Source organism: Mus pahari, chromosome 3, assembly GCF_900095145.1.
Source record: "Mus pahari chromosome 3, PAHARI_EIJ_v1.1, whole genome shotgun sequence".
Taxonomy (NCBI): domain Eukaryota; kingdom Metazoa; phylum Chordata; class Mammalia; order Rodentia; family Muridae; genus Mus; species Mus pahari.
In genome coordinates, this window is record NC_034592.1 from 67,886,950 (window position 1) to 67,910,301 (window position 23,352).

The 23,352-nt window shown below is 34.3% G+C and overlaps 1 protein-coding gene across 1 annotated transcript in view; it reads left to right on the top strand.

Annotated features, from left to right (window-relative positions):
* The window catches only part of Znf804a (zinc finger protein 804A), a 207,919-nt gene extending 196,026 nt beyond the window's left edge, over positions 1-11,893 (top strand). The window contains exons 3-4 of the mRNA XM_021194198.1: positions 5,000-5,130; positions 8,247-11,893. Coding sequence (XP_021049857.1) covers positions 5,000-5,130; positions 8,247-11,451 — 3,336 coding nt within the window. The 3' untranslated portion in view covers positions 11,452-11,893. The remainder of the gene's footprint in view (positions 1-4,999; positions 5,131-8,246) is intronic.
* Positions 11,894-23,352: the final 11,459 nt, after the last annotated feature.

Sequence of the window (23,352 nt, forward strand, 5' to 3'; positions counted from 1 at the left end):
TGTGTGTGTGTGTGTGTGTGTGTGTGTGTGTGTGTGTGTGTGTGTAAGCAGAAGGGAGAGGTGATAGATGATAGATGGATAATAGAAAGACACAAAGACAGACAGACAGATAATGAGAAAGATCTTTTGGTCTTAACACATATATTAGTATATCACTTTAGAGCTTATTTTCTTTACTCAAGTAAAATAAACCATGGGGTATATTGTTTCTAGTATTGCTATATCCTTTACAGGGCTCCAGGGGCTTGCACCTGAATGCCAATTTTTAAGCACAAATAAAAAGACACAGAAAAGAAAATCTGGGGATGGTCTAGCTTTAACTCTCTGATGGAGAAACCACAGTACCTCATAAACTCAGAGTATTTATTATATGTATTTGAACAGAGAGGCAGGGTTATTTTATACAACTGAATAAGAATGAGTTCATTATATATGGATAAACAAGAACTCATGATATATGGTGTAGAGCTGAATCAATCTTGGTAAGATCAATCTGTGTATGAAAGCAATCTTCAGGCTGTCAACATCCAGGGTAAGAGAGGTGACAGACAGTTGACTTTTCACCCAACCTGTGCAGACCTTGTCTGTTGGACCTAAGAAATGAGGACCTAAATGAATGTATAGTTTAATTCTGTTAAATTCAGTTTCAGTGTACATTTATATATGAAAATAACAAAAAGCAATGATCCAAAGAAGATTGTTTGAGATCAGAAAAAAACATGCAAATAAAGGTCATTAAACACATGCTAAATATTAATAGAGCAGCTGTTTCCCAAACTTTCTCATAATAGATTAATTTAAACAGAATAGTCTGGCACATACTACACATTATATCTGGGACAGCACAAAAGCAAGGCAGAAGGATATACTCAGATTCAAGGTACTCTGACCCTATTGGGTTCTGTGGCAGTATTCAGACATCCAGCAAGAACAAACATGTCTTATAAATGTTTGTCACAGGAGGCATGAAATCACATCCAAGAGCAATCCAGGGAACAAACTGCACCTGAGATAAAAGGCCCTGTGCCTTTTTTTTTTTCTGGAAATTTTCTAAGTTTCTCAAGTCATTGTTCACAGTGGGTCATTCTTTTGACTATGTTCCAACAATGGACATTTTTAAAATTATTTTTTAAATTCTTTTCTTAGATATTTTCTATATTTACATCTCAAATGTTATCCCCTTTCCTGGTTTCCCCTCCTAAAACCCCCTATCCCCTCCCCCTTCCCCGTGCTCACCAACCCACCCACTCCCTCTTCCTGGCCCTGACATTCCCCTATACTGGGGCATAGAACCTTTTAAAAACAATACTATCAACACCAAACTTGGACCAGAAGGGAAGGTTTCGCCATTTCTTATCTGAACATAGACTTTACTCATGTAGGATGAAGGACAGAAGACCTTGCAATTTCTTTATGAGTTTGAGCTTAAGATAATCACGACATGTCAAACAATACACGTTCACTCGGGACTTCTTATACTTGGATCCTCCTCTCCTCCCACACATTGTTTGACATTGGATCCACTGGGAAGATTCACAGCCATCAATGTCCTTCTAGAATGTCTCAAGTGTAACAATGATCTGCTTAGATATGCTAGTTGCATCCCATGCACTATGTTCACATTTTATTTCTGGAAATTGGCCCTCTTCTTTTGTTGTCCCCATGAACAAACAGCCCTGGAGCATCAGCGCTACCAAAAGACTTTGGACAAACCAAACTTGTGCTCAAATGAACACGGTCTGTAGATGACTGTATTCTGGCTGTTCTGTTTGCTTCAAGTTGTTTCTTCTCTGTTTTTGAAATGTCTCTATAGTTTATTTCTCACCTCCTGACCATCTCTGCTGTAAAGATTTCACATTAATAAACACTTTCATGGTGAAAATATCATAGGTTGTTTCTTAATTAGCATACATGATACAAAAATCTTGATTGACAATGTAATCTTTGAATTACTTCTCACTGATCAAAGTCAAGAAGCAGATTCATAGATGTTATCATACATGAGATTTAATTAAATGAAGAGTCATCTCTGTTGACACTGAAGATGTTGGCAAAAGGCAATTTGTAAAAGGGTTCTAGAAGCCTCTAGTTGCTTAAAATGACTTTTTTTCTTTTTTTCTTTCCTTTTTTTTTTTTTTTTTTTTTTTTTTTTTTTTTTTTTTTACCAGAAAGAAATCTAAGCTATTTTTTCTAGTCCTACAGAATTTGGATGGACATGAATTATATCAATTAATTTGTAGAACACTAAAAGACATTTTCCCAGCCATATTTCCAGATGAAAACAATTTGATTACAGAAATGGCAGGCCTACTAACAACAAATAAGTGTCAGCTATTTTAAGGTGTTGAATTCGTCTTGAAATCAAAGTTTTAATATAAAACTGCCTTTCCTAATCACTGTATTTGAAATAGTTCCCTTTCTATCCATATCCTTACAAACCTTTCTTTCACCCACATCAAGTAACATTTCAAGATCTATTATACAATATAAGTAATATTTTCATATGTTTCAACATCTGTCCTTGATCACAATAAAAATATGCAAAGAAAAGATAAATTTTCATTGTCATAGATATTTAAATTGTGCTTAGAATAACCCTTGAGAAATTGTAAATATTTAGATAAATGTAAATGAATATATACACAATAGCTACCTCAGGTTGACATGAACTGTGAGCAGCTTGAACAGCAATACCTGTAAATTTGAGAGATATATCATTGAGTATGTAGATTAGATGGACAATCCATCTAATTTGCTTAGCTTCAGTTCCTTCAATTCCAGACATAAGAAGAAAGCTTTGTAAACATAGGCATATATTGTAAGAATCATCAAGATAATGTTTCCTTAATGAATTATAAGAAGAAATAGCAGAGGTAAATGGAGAAATACCAAAGATCCATATGTTTGGGAAAATGATTCAACCTTCCCATTAAGTATCACAATATTGCATTATTGACTATCAAATTAAAAACTTGGAGAAATATTACTCAACAATGGATAAAGTACAAACTTGCATGTTCGATTGAAAGTGTGCAGAAAATAATATAAAGTTCTTTGTAGCTGTTTGTACACTTAAAGCCTTTAAAAAAGGAGTTCTTGATCCATTTGATTACATTTTTGCTTTCAGGAAATTATCTGATGATGGCCGTGAGTATAAAGTTTGCATAAAATGTTTACTAAAGTTTTGCTTGCAATTTTGGAAAAAAAAAGTCATTAGTAAAATAGTATGAGAAAACTTTCAATCTTAACATAATTTAAATTTTTCTCTTCTTGGTAGTAACTCAGGCCCTGTGTCACTGGGAGGATCATTTTTCTTCTTTTTAATGGAATTTGAACTTACTAGTTCAAACCCTTTTCATGACATGTATTTTATTAATTATAAATGCATACATGTTTACATATATTTATTAAAATTGTTTATTATGTATATAAAATTAACTATTTAGGAAAGATTTTATTTAAGGAACTAAAAATCTCTGTATTCCTTCCTTGACTTTTAGAACCTTATATTTCACTTCAGAGAACTTGTAATGACCAAGACTACTGATTTCTAATATTGAGGAAAACACTGTCATTGATTATTATATTCTGATTTTATATCCAAAACAAGCCAATGAATCTTGTAAGTTAGAGTTACCTTTACCAGTCATACGGACATGAGTTTGTCAAATCTTCTGTCACAAAGTTGTACAGTTCAAGACTAGTGACATGACTCAACAGAAGTCTAAATATGATACTTCAAGAACTTCTTATAGCTTACTGCTAATTAGAAAACTCAAAATGCTTGTGATATTTAAATAATACTAAAGAATATAACCCCCAAATCAAGAGCGAGATGGGTTACATGTGTACATCTATCTACAATATGCATTAACATAAATATAAGAAGCCATTTGAACCTGATTCTACGTGTCCTCAAAGTTGGTGAAGTTACATGATGCTGTACCAATTAAATTACTGGTTAAGTCTGTGATCAGTAAGAGTTTAACATTAGTTCAGCAAAACCAATACCTGTATGAGATATGTATAGAAAATTACTGATTTGAATAATATTAGCAATTTGTCTACAAATTTAATAAATATTTATTGAGTAGGTCTTTTGTATCCAAGGCATTATTCTAAGTTTATAGTATAGGGCAGTAAACATACACACAGCATATATTGAAATTTTATTCAATACCATTATAAAATATATCGATTTCAAGCTTTATTCTAGAATTCTACTCTCAAAATACAATTCATCAAAATTCTGGCAGATCATAAACTACTAACAAAATAATATTTCAATCATTTTTTAAATTATGCATCATCTCCATAAGAAACCACAGTTAAAACAACTGAAGATGGACCCCTTTGATAGTCGTTCAGTCACATCATAGTTCTAACTATTTGTTGTTTTTTTTCAAGTGTGTTAGCATTTTTTTCTGGCCTTCACTCTTGAAAATAATCTTCACTACAGATTAAAATAAGAATGTTCAACATAATAATTTCCCAAGCAAAATTAATGCTTCATCTAAAGACCATGATTTGACCTTTGACATAAAGATTTTTTTAAAATCATTTCAGTGGTAATCATTTGCCTTAAGTTCTATGGTATCACATTCTAGTATAAAGCACACTCAAATAAAAAAGTTTTAACTTTATAACCAAAATCCATAAATGTATTGAATTTGTTTGAAGCTTGAGGGCTTAACAAAGTCTGTAATGCATATTCTAAATTAAGGAAAGATACTTAGAAGACAATAATCAATAAGAAGAAAAGGAAGATTGTAATTTCAATATACCTAAGGCACAGATGCAATTTTGGCAGTAATATAATTTCATGGTTGGGCATTTTTTTAAAAAGTAAAGTGGAAGAATATATTTGAGTTGGAAACAGGTTTTGATTGATGCTGTTTTCCTTTGATGAAGTCAATGTATTGAAAAGCCCCTGCAACAATAAAACTTTAAAGTTGTTCTCAACGAAGACACTATTAATTATTTCCATATTTTTTAATAGAGGCTCAAAGAATTGAAACAGAGAGAATTTGCTCGAAATGTAGCATCTAAATCCAGGAAGGATGAAAGAAAACAGGAAAAGGCACTCCAACGTCTTCACAAGCTGGCCGAGCTAAGAAAGGAAACTGTGTGGTGAGTGTATAATGAAATGCTAACTTTTCTTAAAATACACTCAGAAAATAGCGGTGGGAGTTAGAAATAAAGGGCACAAACCTATTTATGTCATTGCAGAGAAAGAGGCATATATGTTTTCATGGCCTTTTGTAGAAGTAAAGAGTAATTTGAATTTAATGCAAATACCTGTTTAATGCACATTTCACTAAAACTCCAAAATTACCATGTAATCTCAGCTTATAAAATATATTTTGCATCAGTCAAGCCTGTATCTAAGCCATCTTAATTGAAAACTGTCCCATTTCTTCACTAAATTCAAGCCATTTTACTGAAGATGCAAGCAAAGCTCTATCTACTGACTCTTGGCAAAAAGTGTTTTTAAGAAAATCTTATTTTTTTTAATGATAATTTGGAGAACATTTCTTTGAAATTACTTTTAAATTTGAAAAATGAGGTCAGGAAGATACTGCCACTTCTGAAGCAGTTCAAAATTATTTTCTCTGTGAATAAACTATAGCTGGACTGTTAGAAGTTCACAGCTCTTAAACTTTGACCCGTTTCTCACAGTGAGCAGCTGTTAGATGTGAACAGAGTTATAATTCCGACCTCACAAGCCCAGCCAGGGCAAAGCTATTAAAAGAAAATCTCTGTGTAAGGTGCCCTTATTTCTCTCAACAAATGAAGCCTTCCTTGTTATTGTCTAGAACAAAGATTTTGTGCTAAATTAATTCCATATTCAATATTGTCATGGAGTATTTTGACTTTTAAAACAATATGAAGGATTTTTTTTAATCCCATGTGATATAGTTTAAAGAAACTGTTGCTCATCTATAGCTATGAGATCTGTTTACTGTTGTGGAGTCTGATGCAAAGCTGATGTAAATCAAGGTTATATAGAATCTTGGGAACTAATTACTACACAATAAAATGTTCTAGAAGTGTAATTGCCATGTATCTTATGATATATTAAGAAAGATGTATTTATAATATATAAACAATCTCTAATACTTCATTAAAACTTTTAGTAGACAATATTTCTCATTTTATACACACACACACACACACACACACACAAAACACAAACCTGGATACAACTCCCCATTAATTTTGTACATAAAAAAAGGTAATGTTACTTAGAAGCAAGACAGGCAAGACAAATGTACATTGTTTTAGTGATTTTTTAAAATAAGCTATAATATATGGCCATTTGAAATTTCTTAAAAACAAACCCTCACAATGGAATGAAATTTCTCTTAAGATAATCTTTAGCATAAAGGTAAAGTTTAAAGATTTCTCATAATATACATAGGTCAAATTCTTTTTTAAAAAAAAAACTCAGCATGTATGATATATTGCCAAATACAATTAGAATATAATTCACATTTTAGGTAAATAGTACTCTATTATAAAGGACTACATTTTATAGCATAACTTACAACTTAAGAGTAATTCTCAAACACTATCATCTATTCTCTAGTAACAGGTGACAGATAACTCTTGGGGGAAAAAAGCAGATCTGATAAAATTTCGCTGAGGTGAATCATTGAAATTATTTTGAGCCTTTCTATTGTTTTTAAATTAATTTATTTTTTACATTCCATATTACATTCCCTGCCACAGCCCCCCATTCACCATCCAGCTGACCCACATCCCATACCTCCTCCTCATCCCCCTGTCTCCAAGTGGATGCCCCCATCTCCCAACCCACCTGACCTCTAAACTCCCTGGGGCCTCCAGTCTCTTGAGGGTTAGGTGCATCATCTCTGAATGAACACAGACCCGGAAGTGCTCTACTGTATGTGTGTTGGGGGCCTCTTATCAGCTGGTGTATGTTGTCTGTTTGGTGGCCCAGTATTTGAAAGATCTCAGGGGTCCAGATTAACCAAGACAGCTGGTCCTCCTACAGGATCCCCCTTTTCCTCAGCTTCTTTTTGCCTTTTCTAATTCAACAACTGGGGTCAGCTGCTTCTGCCCATTGGTTGGGTGCAAATATCTGCATCTGATTCTTTCAGCAGTTTGTTGGGTCTTTCAGAGTTCAGTCATGATAGATAGGTCCTTTTTTATGAGTACTCCATAGCCTAAGTAATAGTGTCAGGCCTTGGGACCTCCCCTTGAGCTGGATCCCACTTTGGGCCTGTCATTGGACCTTCTTTTCCCCAGGCTTCTCTCCATTTCAATTCCTGTAATTCTTTCAGACAGGAACAATTATGGGTCAGAGATGTGACTATGGAATGGCAACCCCATCCCTCACTTGATGCCCTGTCTTCCTGCTGGCAGTGGGCTCTATAAGTTCCCTCTCCCTACTGTCGGCATAATCTTGATTAGGGTGATGTTTTCATTTCTTAGTTTGTCCTTTGGTATCTGTTTTATGATATCAATTGTAAAGATTACTGCAAATCAAAAATAGTTTTTCTGTAGAATGTTTTATATAATTCTCTATGAAGAGGCCATTGGGTACAAAATGTTGGCTGGGAAGCAATGACTGAAAGCATATGAAGATCCTGTATGTTATTTACAGCTCTAGACAGCATTCCTTGACACTAAGTCTAGGTTACCCCAACAATTGCTGAGATACTGGGAATTCACCCTATGAAATAACTTAATAACACACATTAAAATTTCAATCATAGATTCATGACAGATGTTGAATTTAGAAACACAGGTTCCATTCATAGTCAGGTACAAATGAAGAAGAAATCCCGAGGACTCTCATTTTTCGTGCGGAATTGGCTGGTACTGACAGACTCGGGAACCAGGATAATCATTGCCTTCTGCTGTGTGCCAACTACTGTCACCAGCAGGAGGCAATGAATACTTCCAATCCAAAGAGTGTACAAATGATCCTGGTTAAACTAAACAGGGCACAAAAAGAAACCATAAAGCCAGGGACCCAGGAAAGGGATTTTTAGAGACTGTGAGGTGCAGGAGTTTGATGTGCACTGGAAGGATGTTTTAAAAGGAGTGGTAAATAAAGTGATCAGAATACATATGTATAAAAGTATCAATCAACAAACTTAATATAAATTTGAAAACTTTCCCCAAAAAACCATTTAACTATATATCTATGAAATAAGTCATTGAATATTTTTTTTATTCAGTTTGCCTTCTAACTTATATTTTTCCACCCTTTGTAGTGCTCCTGGAAGTGGCCCCATGTTTAAGTCAACGACTGTTACTGTGAGAGAAAATCTCAATGAAGTTTCCCAAAGGGAGAGTGTAGATCCGATTAACAACCAGCAAGATTTGATTCCTAGTGAAGAGAAAGGAAGAGATGGTACTACAGCTCTGGTAGAAACAGAAACTGCCAGTAACTGCACAGCAAATAATTGCCAGATTGGAGATCAAAGCCAGGCTGTCCACAGACACAGAATTGGCTTCTCCTTTGCATTTCCAAAGAAAGCCACAGTGAAGCTAGAATCCTGCTCTGCTGCAGCCTTCTCAGAATACAGCGATGAATCTTCTGTGGAGAAAGAATTCAGCAGGAAAACTAGATTTGTCCCCAGCACTTGTCATCTTCAACTACCGCCACCAACATGTGAGCTTCTGAGTTCTGAGGAGAAAGCTAACTCTTCTCCACCAGAGGCCATGTGTACTGACAAAGCAACTGCTCAAACTGAAGAGATGAAAATCACCTCTAATGAAAACAACACACTGCTAACTTCTTCATTTTGCCAGCTTCAACATTACATCCCTGCATGTTCTGATGCAGATACTTGCCAAAATTCGGCACCATTTGAAGACCAATTACCAGTGGAAGCAGTTATTGTGAATGAAGGTGGACCTGTGAGTAAAAGCAACCCAGACATCATAGAAAAGAATCCCACTGTGCCTAATGACCACACATCAGCACAGATGACCACAGAGGAAAACATCATGATTAATGATGTGACCAAGATGGAAACTAGAAATAAAATTGGTCATGAGCCACTGACACCTTCAAGTACTATAGAAGAAAGCATAAGGTTGCAAAAAAGGCCAGATGTATGTAAGAGACCTTGTGATCCATTTGTACCTGTGCTTAACAAACTTGGATCCACAGTGCTTCAGTGGCCATCCGAAATGCTTGCTTATACAACTACAGAGCCATCAATATCTTATAGCTGTAATCCACTCTGTTTTGACTTCAAGTCCACTAAATTAAACAACAATCAAGATAAAAATAAGCTAACTTTAAATGACCTTTTCTCTGAACAGAAGGAGGACTGTTGTAAGGGAGCAGATGCTGACTGCAAAGATGTACCGATTGCAAGAGTAACAAATGACGAAACTGGCAGTAGTAAAAATGATTACCCTCAAGTTACTATACTTTCTCCTGTCCATGTTTTGTCGAATGGTTGTGATTTAGGACAAAATGAGAATGTGGGTCAGAGGTATAAACATATTTCCTGTACAAACAGACAAACAAACAAATACAATTTTACTAGATGTCAAATTAAACGAGACATGCTAAATGAGAAATACAACAAAATGAGGTTGAAGGAAACCCGTGAGCACTGGTTCCATAAAAGTAGAAGAAAGAAAAAGAGAAGAAAGTTATGTCGGTATCATCATGGGAAGTCAACCAAAGAACCTGAAGGGTCTGGCCAAACAGAAAGGGACAGAAAACGCACTGATAAGGCCAGGAAGAATCCACTGGAGCCAGTTCTGGAAAAACATACAAGGAGTCCAGAGAGATTGTCAGACTTACATCAGCTGCCAGATGAAAGACCCAAGGCAGCCTCTACACATTTAGGAGAAAAAGAAACAATGAACACAACACTGAACACTGAATCCAATGATGATGCTCCTGGTTCTCAAAACTGTGGAGGAAAAAATGCAACAGTTGTAAATGAACCAGCAAATCCACTAGCGATACATTCTGTGAAACAAAATTTAACATATGTCAGAACTTACTGTTGTTGGAAAGCCAGAACATCCAGACATCAAGAGGATAATGGGTGCTTAGCTTCTCAAAGTAATGCGAAAGGCCCGACTCAGAATCAGCCTGTTAAAAGAGGTTACAGTTCTCTCACAAATGACGCAGAAAGAGTTCATCGGAAACGCAGACAGCATTCATGTTCTTACTCGTCAGATGAAAGTTTACATCAACAACATCATTTAGGAGAATATTTGAGGCCACCAAGCACTTCACTCATTTCCTGTCAGCCTAAGAAGAAACGAAGGAGAAAAAGAAGCCGGCTCCACATTGGAGATGGAACTAAGAAAATAAAAGACAATTCAAATTATCCCATGAAGTGTAGTTCTTCTTTGAGTCAACCAGATGAGTTAGCAAAGGACGGCATAAAAGAGGACATAAATCCACAAGAAAATATAAGTATCGAGAAAATCTCAGAACAAATTGAGCAAACAGAAATCAAAGAGATGCTCCATCCTTGTAACCCACTTCCTTCTGAAGCCAGTGGCGAAGGCGAGCATTCAGAAACAGAGACTACTCCATGTGACTCATCACAGGCTTCACCTGTGAATGTCACAAGGAACCCATCAAATAGCACGACTGAGAATACCTTGCTTGAACACGATCAAAGAAGTCAGACTACAAACAGTAACGAAAAGCAAACTACTTTCAAGGTGACTAATACTGAAAGGAACTTTAGACACTCACAGGCTAAGTCGTACATTTGCCGATATGAACTGGCCGAGACCATTCCACAGGGAAAGACGAATGAGGCATCATCAGAGTGGCTATGCTACAATTCAGGAATCCTTAACACACAACCACCATTGCAGTTCAAGGAAGCACACGTCAGCGGCCATGCTTTTGTAACAACAGAGCAAATCCTGGCTCCATTGGCTTTACCAGAGCAAGCTTTATTGATTCCACTAGAAAACCACGACAAGATAAAACATCTACCATGTGAGGTCTACCAGCACATCATTCAGCCAAACATGCTAACCAACAAGGTCAAATTTACCTTTCCTCCGGCTCCCCTGCCTCCTCCCAGCACTCCTGTGCAGCCTTTGCCTTTGCAGCGGCCCTTTTGTTCTACCTCTGTAACCACTATCCATCACACTGTTTTACAGCACCATGCTGCAGCTGCGGCAGCAGCAGCTGCAGCTGCAGCTGCAGGAACCTTCAAAGTGCTTCAGCCACACCAACAGTTCCTTCCCCAAGTCCCTGCACTTGCCAGAACATCTATACCTCAGATCTCCGTAGGAACTGTAGGACCTAGGCTTTGTCCTGGCGGTCAGCCAGCTTTGGTTGCTTCTCCTCAGATGCCAATCATCCCTGCATCAGTTCTTCACCCCAGCCCCTTGGCTTTTCCTCCCTTACCCCATGCACTTTTTCCTTCATTGCTTTCACCACATCCAACTGTCATTCCCCTCCAACCCCTCTTCTAGTCACCACCATAAAAGAAAAAGAACATATGTATGAGTTTAACTATGTGCATAATTGGCTATTTAATGGACAAAATAAACTGGTCAAAGATGGCCTTATTTCAAACCATTTACTGCAAGTGTAATGATGCTAATAAATTATTAAAGTTTCTGATATATAATATTATTAAAGCACTGAATAGTTTGAGAATCAATACAATATATGCTGTATACTAAAATGACATCTTAAGAGTATGTATAATGTACATAAAATATATTTATAGTACTGTAATTTATGTTGTAAAGTATGCTCCTTGTTTTTTCTAATCTTTGTGTATTTGCACCTATTTAATGTTTAGACAAAGCTGATGACCCTATTTGTTTTGTACCATGTTCCTTGAAACTGTAAATTCAGTGAAATATATCTCTTGCAATAAATTTTTGTTAATTATTTAAGTAAATCAAACTGTGGTGTTTAGGTGGTCTTCACTGGCTTAGTAGTTTTGGAAATTGTGTTCTATTTATGATTCTCTTCTGCCCAGGGGTATCAAACCATCACCAAGAACCAAGTATCTTCAGAGTTTTACCGCACTTAAATATTGTCACTGATCACTGCAAATATAACAGACAGTATAATTGTTGGTTTCTCCATTTCATATAACATTACCTATATCGAGTTTTACTGAATTTCTTGGCTATGAATTTAGACAGCAACCAAGGAAATTTATATTTAAGCAACTTTAGAATTTGAGAGTGTAGTAGTCTTAAAATCATGCAGACGATATATTATCCCCCATAAGAGTACTAAAACAGAAATGTCAACAAATATTAGTTTGTGAATATAGTTTGAATATTAACATTCTTAAATTTATTATATTCACATTAAGTCCTATGGGAAATAGATATGAAAATATTGACATAAATTAATAAATAATTTCAATTTTAATAATTCATTATTAAATGACAATTTGAGATCAACTGTAGAAATGTTGTCTTTGTTTTGGTATACTCTTGAGAATATAAATATGGGGAAAAGTAAAAATCAATAGCTGTTCCTTCAATTATTCTTTCTAGTAGTCACATATGTAATATCCTTACCAATCAGGGAGCAACGACTCTAGATATTTTCTTGACCTCTTTTCAGGTTTAAAGCAGCCTTTTAAATTAAAATTTATTTGTAATTATCTCAGTATTATATTTTAACCCACTGTTGGTGAATAGTAAAGAATGCAAATATTTATTGATACACCTTGGAATAACATAATTTCTCCAAGCAGTTTCCTAGTTGTGTCTGCTCCAATGAATGCCAGCCGATAAGAAATCTTCATATGTGTCAGAATGGGTCATCTCAACATATGCAAATGTTAGGATTCTTGTCATATCAGACAACACAATAGACTTCAACTTTCAACAGTTCTGGTCTGAGAAAATTTTATTTATGTAAAATGAATGACCCTAAAAGACAGAACATACGGCATCTGCCATGTCATGTAAATCAATATTGAGTTTTATTTTAAATAAGAGCCAAGGAGGAACATTAGAAAAATTATTTTCATTATTATTTACTATATTAATAATTTATTTTAATGTTCTGCTAAAAATTTTTGTAATGGGCTAAATGTGCCTACTTATGTTTGACAAATACATAGATAAATATAGGATGGATGTAACTTTATTTAAAATGTTTTAACATGCTATGTTTCCAAAGTGGGAACTTAATTTTCAATAGATCTTTTTTATTTTCTCCAAGCAAAGTATTTGAAAATATCTTTGAAGAAAAAGTAGATGAAGACATCTACTGGGAAATGCTGACCCAAATTGGTTTCCATACTTCAGAACAAAATTTTTGTTTATGCTTCCCCAAATCCAAACTGTCGAACATCTTATTTTCCATCACCCTATGCCTATCTTCCAGCTTGTCTATTTTTACATCTTGTTTATATCTTGCAATTCCTTATTCCAAGAGCTTCTTCCTGCAGCTCAGTTTATATGCAATTGTGTGTGTCCTTGTGTCTCACCATGTTATCATTTCTGTTTTCATTCCCGAATGATGTGGCTTTCTTACTGTTTAAGTTGTTGTTAAATTATGTGCCTAACTAGACTTAGTTAAACTTAGAATTAGACTGACTATGTAGATTTTTTGCTATCGAATGGCAGGAGTTTTTAGAATGTATGTGAAAGAAAGTTCTTATGTAAGAAGAGTGGGAAATTGAACTTGACAGATAAATTGTTAGGTTGTCATGGATACAGATAATTGAACAAGAGATGAGCTTTAGTTAAGTACTATCAAAGTCATTCTGATTATAACTTCATCTCTGTATTTAACAGTGTCCTAAGATATTATTTATATTATCTTCTCATCCATTACATTTTAAAGATATGATTTTATAAGGAGACACTTGTTCATCTCTCCTAATAACATTGTTCAATCAAGTATCTCAGGTCAACTGGCTCAAGAACAACAATGAGTGGAAAATCATTAAATAGTCATGAAAGAGTCATCAAGCAGTGAGCCATCAGACTACTCAAGCTTAAACTTTCAGGAATAGAGACTGGCTCATCCCAATGAGAGCACTATAGGATGCTTCCTTGTGTTTTTTTCTAAACAATACACCCTAAAGCAGAAATCTTTTCATCTCTCATTCTTTATTTGACATTTTCTTTATTTACATTTCAAATACTATCCACTTTCCTAGTTTCCCCTCTGAAAAACCCTTATCTCCTTCCCCTACTCATCTTAATTTTTTTCAGACTATCATTATTGTGAATGCTGTATATGATCTGTTAGTTATGTTTATCACTATGACATATGTGGCAATCATGATGAATAACTTCAAATTCAGAGTTAAGCGTGAGTATGAAATGCCATACTCAGCTAACCAAAGGTTTTACAGGGCTAGGGAGATGATGTCATAATTAAAGCCCATGGCACACAAGAGGGAGAACTGAGATTTTGTCCTGACGTTCCAGGTAAACTGTCTAGCATGAAGGCTTGTACTTCTGTAACCCTACTACTCTTGGTAGGTAGAGACCTGCAGACCACCGCACCTTGGCCAGAAAGCCTATCCAAAACCATGAGTTCTGCATTCCATGAAACAATCCAGATGTCTCTAATGAATGAGGTGGAGACTGACAGAGCACTACACTGTCAAACCATTCCTCACTTTGCATATGCATGCACAATACATGTACCCACAAGCATGTGGAAATACCACATGCATATACAGTTATTCATTCATAACACACACAAATAAATAAGTAAATACTAAAATAAAAGCCTACATCCACTGATTAATAGGAAAAGTAAGAAAAAAACCTACAATTTCATATTCCATGCAATGCTAGACTAGTATTTTCTCCAAACTCCTTTATTGATGGTGGGCTACTTGCAATGTGTGACACACTGGACATCTCAACTTGACTGTGTAACAAAATTTTCAAAACTCAAACAAATCATCTTTCCTTATAAGTACCAATGAAACCTGTCTTTTGGTCCTATATTTATAAATTCTGTGAATAACAAGTTACTAAAACATGTTACTAAGGTAAAAACCATAATGCATAGTGTTTTGCCTACATCAAAAATATTGAGCTACTGGGTTCCTTTGGTTCCTTTTCTTTAATGTCTTTTGAAATAGCATCCATTTTGTTGAGATGTCATTTGATCCTAGCCTTGGTAATGGGTACGTCAATCCTGTTTTACAGTCAACTCTCCATTCAATCAGGCTCCACCTTGGATAAGTCATTTTCAGGTATAGCTCTCACATTATACTTTAAAAACTCAATCTCAACATTACAGGCTTCATTTTAAATTTATTTTAGATTCTGTACTTTCAATACAAACATCAAAATCCTCTATCTGTCATGTGAAAACATTTCTTCCATGAAGTCCATGTCAGTGTCGATCTAATATACCATTCTTTAAGGTCAATGATCCTAGTTGACACAGCTACAGTCCTTTTGTAGCTTGTATGAGCATGACCAGTCAGACTTCGGTGTTTTTTTGTTTCTAATGTACCATCATGTACCTAAGGAGGCATAGCCAATACTCAACGAGGATACCATTTATGCTCTGAAATTCCCCTTCACCTTATCTCTTCCTCACATAAAATACTTCCTGCTTTCTATTTTCATATAACATGCAGTGCAACACTATTTTTATAAATATTTCCCTCTGCTGACTCTTTTTCCTGTCTTACCTCTTTTACCGATTTAGAATACAAGCTCTGTGTAACAGTGCAGTATTTGACACATAGTGAACACACCATATAATCAATGATGAGGAATGAAACTTGTATGAAAAATATCTCTAGTTTTATACAAAATGTACTGTAGAATTCAAGGCTGTTATACATTTTTATTACAGGCTTTTCCCAAATCAACTTCAGTTAGAATATAATTTTCAAAAGACATTGTTATTCAAGGTGTATATATGTTCTAGTGAAATAATCTATCAAATAAATGTAGCATTGCAAAGGTGAAAAAAAATCACACCTCTGGAGCAAGCCTTCACCTCTTTTACAGAATCCCAATCCCCTTGCACTGTTTCCAGTTCTGCATCTCTTTCTAGGAGGTTTCCAATCCTCTAACTACTCTCCTTGCAATTTTTTGTTAAACTTTGTAGCTTACGTAGTCTTTTTCTTTTTAAAATTCTAAATATATCTGAATTATTTTAACTTGTTATATAAATTGCTGCCTAACACAATTCATTGTTATTTTCTAAACTTTAGTTGTCTTCATAGTCTTCAGAATACTATGCTGTGTATTTAAAATTAAAAATCACTCACTGTATCTAAACCCTTCAAACATGTTTCTCTTATCTTATTTTCCACATCTAATTAGCTATATTTATGTATATCTTACTTGGCATATTCTTTTCTAGTGGTTGAGTTTTATTCTTAATCTTATATCAAAATTATAAATGGAAAGATAAGTTCCTAGAAAGTATTCATGCATTACATACTGAGTTTTCCTGATGAACCTTATGTTAAGAGGTTTCTAGAAATGTAACTTTGTATCCTTTCCAATAATAATTATTATTAAGTTTCAACTATCCATATGTGAATTCACATTATGCTAAAAATATAAGATATAGTGAATTAGGAGAAAAATCCATATGCTCATATATAAAACAAGTTATTTTCTTATGCTTTGGTGACTTAACATAATGAGTGAGCTTCTATTTGGAAAACCTTCTGGTTAAATAATTTTAAATTCACCTTATTTAGTCCACATTTCCAAGAGAACAAGACTGCATCTTACATTCTTCCCTACTTTTCCTTATTGTTCATATATATATATATATATATATATATATATATATATATATATATATAGTCTCAGATTAAAGTTCCTTTCTTAGGTTCTTCCCTGACCCACTTGGTTATTTTAACAGCAACCTCTTCTATCTGGGTATAAACTTACTATATGTCTTAAGTCTTCTGTTCATTCTTGTGAAATTCTACTTATGTATCTGAGTTAATTACATCACTCTAAATATTATTGACAGACATCAAATGGCATCACTTTTTAAACATATTCTCTTCATATTTCTGGTCTGAATTTTCAATGGTTATAGCATCTTTAATAAAGGAGAGTAAATTCTCCCAAAACTCTGCTCTCATAGTCTTAATTTTTCTACATATTAAATTCTCTACATATTTTAAACAAGTAAGATTCAAATTAATGCTCTGAGACTCAACTAATCTTCTTATTTTATTCTACTTATCTTTTATTCCAACAGTTTTACAAGTGGCTATTACTTTGACTTAAGTGAGTTGGCAGGAAATCAATCTTCATATTACAATGGTAAGCCTAAAAGAGATTATAGGTCTTATTAAATGGTTTCTTATTCCAAGAACATCTGAAATAGAAAAGACTAGAACTATTAGCATGTACTATAATCACACACACACACGCACGCACACACACACACACACACACACACACACACACACACACACACACTTAGGCAATCCAGATTTCCTAGGTAATGTGGAGAAATCTAGAGTATTTGAAATATATTTTAAATGTTATCAAATATAATAAACCTTTTGGCATCCAAGCGTATTTTTATCTGTTTGCAATTGTAATGTCATTTTCAATGCTGTCCCATTCAGTTGATCATATATATATATATATATATATATATATATATATATATATATATCTTAAGTGACAATCTATTAATACCAATTATGCTTAAATTTGCATAGGAATATAGGAGATTAAAATCAAAATATGACAGGAAAGTAATTCACAATACTATTTCTATTAGAATATTTAAAACTGAACTCATATATATAACATGATGCCAGAGATTAATGATAAAAAGTTGATAGTGTAACATCAGTTGCTTGTGTAAGCCACTTTACAAAACTGAATTAATTTCTTCCCTTTTTACATGTTGTCATGCTTGCTAGTCACTGCGTCTACTTCCTGCATGCCATGCTAGCAAGACTATAATTTCCATACAGTCATAGCAAAGAAATTGCATGAAAGAGGCCACATTGTTCCAGTGCCACACTACCAAATACTGTATAATGCAAGGGGGAAAGCATCCGTTTGCTTTTTAAAGGGCTGGGCCATTAAAGACCGATTAAGAGATGATCATTGAGCATGAGATGGTAAAGTCAGGCACTGGTAGGGAAGACTGAATGTCTTCTTTAACAATGACTCAGCTATTCCAAGGGGAAAATATTTCTACCCTTACCCTGGTTCACTTTCTCTCAAATGGATGAAATTCCCATCAAGGTGCCTTTGAACTGTCTCCCTGTTTTAATAGATAATAATTTTCTACTACACGATTAGGAAGTAATACTTATCCTCAAATCAAAATCATTCACTTTGACTACCATGTAGGAAGAGGCCTGGCCACCATCACTCCTATTTCTATGGAAGGCAATGAACTGAAAATCTGTTGGAAAAAGTACATACATTTTGTCTCTATATGCCAACTTTGTAAAGCACACACACACACACACACACACACACACACACACACACACATTCACAATTGTTTGGAAATAAAAAAAAATTGTTTCATTAACAGGATGCTACAATGTCCTCAAGTTCAATATAGTATAAGAGAGATTTAAAAAATCTCTAACTCCTTGGAAACTCTAAAGACAGTCTCATTCTACATCACACATATATCCTTGGGTCATCCACAAAAAAGACAACAAGTAAATTTCCTGAAGAAAACACCATGAGAATTAATCTTACCAAGCTGAATAAATGTCTAGGCAGGGTTATTTGCTCACAGCTTTCATTTCAAAGGCCATTTCTATAAGTTCATTAAGCTTTGTAGACTTTGGCTCTGGTTGATGTTGGTCTGTGATGCCTTCATTTATTTGTAATTTCTATTAAAATAAAAACAAAAGAGAAAGGTCATGGGAATTTAAAGTTTCTACTAAGACAAAATAAAATAAATTGATTGTAAGGAATACAAAAAGAGCTTTACAATTTAATAATAATATCCAAACAAAGCAATATATATATATATATATATATATATATATATATATATATATTCAGTAAGATTAGTTATTTATATTAAATAGATGAGTGACCAAAATTATTCACTTATATTACAGAGCTAAAGTGATCTTAAGAATAAATATTTCATTAAAAGTAGTCTTGAATTTTCATATTAATAGTCTTCATTTTTAACTTGAAGATACTTAACTGTGAGAAAATAATGTTACATAGAACATTTTGGTTAATACTATAATATATGAAAAATTGTTGGCAACATTCAGAAATTCAAAATGTATTATTTCAATAACATTGACAATATCCACAAAGGAATGAGACTTTTATTGTCCTAATATTTTTAACTTTCTATGGGATTCACTTTCCAGTTCACACTGGATATGAATTTCAATGTATTTATTACTTAATGTTTTACTTAATGTGATGTGAGAATAGAATACTTAAGAGCTCATATTTCTTGTACATCAGTTGAGATACACTGATGACATGGAGACAATGGGATTCATATCACTAAACAAGCCAGTGAAGAACCATCTTTGAAATTTGCTTCAAATACTCAAATAAGAATTGTAATAACACCTACCAAAAGAAATGCTGCAATGATATGTTGTAGCTCTTACACCCTTCAAACATATACAATCATGAAGTTGACAATCATTTTTCTTCATTTTCTCAGTCTGGCTTTGATAGTCCACTCAGAAGAGAGTTTGAGGCAGAAATATGAGGAAATTGCTTATTTAAAAAGCACCCTCATAATCAACTAAAAACCAACTACTGTATCAGTGTAGCAAAATGTATCTTTACTCTGAAAACTTTGTAGCAGAATCCTAAGAAACTTTATTTCAAGCAAAAGGTGGGGTAAACCAGAAACTATTGTTGATGCCAAAAAGAGCTTGGTGACAGGAGCCTGTGTCCACTGAGAGGCTCTGGCAGAGCCTGACCAATACAGATGTGGATGCTTGCAGCCAACCATTGGACTTAGCACGGAGAGTTAGTGGAAAGACACAAGAGTTAGGGGAAAGACTGAAGGAACTGGAGGGGTTTGCAACCCCATGGGAAGAACAACAACATCAACCAACCAGAACTCCCTTCCCAATCCCCCAGAGTTCCTAAGGACTAAACCACCAACCAAAGAGTACACATGGAGGGGCCCATGGCTCCAGCCTCATATGTAGCAGAAAATTGCCTTGTCTGGCATCATTGCGAGGTGATGCCCTTGGTCCTGTAGAGGCTTGATGCCCGAGCATAGGGGGATGCTAGGGCAGAGAGGCAGGAGTGGGTGGATGGGTATATGGATGGTTGAGTGGGGAAGCACCCTCATAGATGCAGGCAGATAGGGATAGGTAGGGGGATTTGCAAAGAGAAAACCAGGAAAAGGGACATTTGAAATGTAAATTTATAAAATAACAAATAAAAAAAAATCTAAAACAAAACTAAAAAAAAAAAAGAAATAAAATCTCAATGAGCCAGTGATTAAGAACACTCAGAAAGCCCATAAATAAAGCTTCGCTGGTTTGATTTCTTGTGGTTCTTTTCTTAGTTGTATTCTGCTTTGTAGGAGTCCTACAACATTCTTATATTCAAATGGGCTTCATTTAATTTTCCTTCTTTCTACCTGGAAACATTTCCAATCATTACTATACTTTAGAAAGAGAAACAAAGAAAACTTCTTTATGAAATTAGAAAATCATAAGAATCCACTCACATATCTTCATTCTGTTTATATGATAGCATTTTTTAATTTTGAATTATTTTTTAACCATGTATATAATGAACAACCTTAGATGAGTGGGATAGTTTCTACTTTTGGAGCAAAGTGTAGGCATGCTTACTGTCAGTTATGAAGAAGATAAATAACTCCCATGTTAAGGTCGGCGCTTGTCTTCTCTGGGGTAATAGCATGTTCAGGTGCCAGCTGGGCCTTTCTTATGTTATCTTGCCAAAGTCAAGGCTCAAAGAAACAATTATAACTGCCCTTCACCATTGAATCCATACAACTATGGTAGGCTAACTTGGTAATGTTGAAGTAGGATAAAGACTCATGTTTCACTCTGTTTTTGTGTGTAAATTTCTTCATGTCATTTTTCTTTTTCTTTACCTTTTACTGTGTCTCTTTTCCAATGTGCCTCATTCTTTTCCATGATAAATTACAAAGAAAAATATAATATGAACTAACCAGTACCCCCTGAGCTCGTGTCTCTAGCTGTATATGTAGCAGAAGATGGCTTAATTGGCCATCATTGGGAAGAGAGGCCCCTTGGTCTTGAAAAATTTATATGACCCAGCACAGGGGAATGCCAGGGCCAAGTAGTGGGAGTGGGTGGGTAGGGGAGCAGGGGTGGGGGGGGTATAGGGAACTTTCGGGATAGCATTTGAAATGTAAATAAAGAAAATATCTAAAAAGAAAAAGAAAAATATTTCTACCATATTTGGAAATATTACATTTCCAAAATACAACACAAATATGGGAAAATACTGATGAGGTGGGCATAGCATTTGATTGAATATTATTCACAGGTTTCCTTCTGTGGGACACCAGGACTCCAATGGTAAGAAGCAAAGGTAAAGATTTATACTATTGACATTGCTTGGTCAAAATTTCAGCAAAGACAATTAAATACACAGAGATGGACACAAATAAAAGATAAATCATGAAAAAAGGATGATATGAATATTTAAAGCCTCATGTGTAAATTTTCATTCTTGCAATTGATCCATGAACATTAGGCTTTCATGTGAGCTGAACACCACACACACACTATAATTAACTTGGGGATATATTTTAGAGTAAGAATGTTCACATTCTATCTGCAGTAACTAGTTGCATGAAGTTTCATTTCCATCTAAATCTGTGGCTTTATTTCATTCTAAGCACGGAGCTGAAACCAAACATTACAGATTAAATAGAGACTATTTTTCCATAAGCAACATTGATTCCAAATCAGATCTCTATCTAGTATTATCTGAATGACCTTGTTAATAATAATAATCTGTAATAGTCTATAATTATCAACAAAAATTTCAGTCTTTGAAGAATTGCAGCTTAATTTAAAATAACTCAATTTTTAAAAAGATAACATATACTTAGAATAGAGTGTGGTATATAATTAAAACCTTTTCCTGATATCCTTTTGTTTAGAATGATGTGTGATTTTAGATTATTTATAGGCCACTTATTTATGCACAATGGTAATAAATGATTTGTTGTATTGATTTTCATGATTTATAAATGGGATGTTTCTAATTTAACAAGTATTTGATCTGGTGTTTTTTTTCTAAAATATAATTTGTTTTCTTTTACCTGAAGCAATTTCTTACTTTGACAGCTGGTCTGAACATAAAACTGTACTGTGAATGAGTAGAGAATGTAAGCGTTGGTCATAATCATTTAGAAAAAGAAACGTGTATAAGAAAGCAATATAGTGTTTACTGCTTCCAGCTTCAGTCTCACGATTCTCCTAGAAAAGTGTAACAGATTTAATAATAGTGTTCTAGCTTTGCTATAAATCTCTGGCACCTCCAACTGAGACAGTGTAAGAAATAATATGATTGAAAATCAGTTATACCTATGTGTCAACAGTCAGCCCATTGCTTCTCTAGAGGCAGAAAAGAGATTTAAATGAAGACCATTATAGATACAGTGACTCTACAAAGCTACCTACAAAGGGGCATAGGGATACTCATCATTGAATTAGTTTATAAACCAAGTATAAAAAGCGAGACTATGTCACATGAGGATAAAGTTATGGATATGAATTATTACAGAGCCCTTCTGTGAGGGTTTCTCTTTTGTTGGACACATTTCAATTGAATAAACTTTAATAGATTAGTCTTTATAATGAGGATATGGATATGCTGTACTACATGAGCAAAGGTTATCTGAATATCAGCATAGTTTGCTTTCTTGCCTTGATATAGAACTTTATAATAAAATATAAATGAGACATCTACATTAAGCCTCTAATTTTACCAATAAATAGACTGAGGTTAATGGATTAAGTAGGTTTTCCAAGATCAAATGTTAAATAAGTAGTGAAGTGTGTGTGTGTGTGTGTGTGTGTGTGTGTGTGTATGTGTGTGTGTATTTCAATGTGTGCATTAATAATGTAATGCTTTTCAGCATTTAAAAATACAAACACTCAAAGCATAAAATGCATTAACAAATTTATATGAACATTTTGAAATTAGTATGCAAAGCTACATAATAGATTATGTTATGAATATGACATTCAAACAAAAATAAAACTGTAGATAATAGGAAAATCAGCAGTTTTCATTAGTTATTAGGAGCAGGGTGAAAAAGACATATGTCTGCACAGTTTTAGAAGAATGATACTGTCATGTAGACAATGTACTGGTGTTTCTATGGAATTGTTATAGTTAATTAAATAATAATAATAATAATAATAATTTGATCATAAAACTATTTTT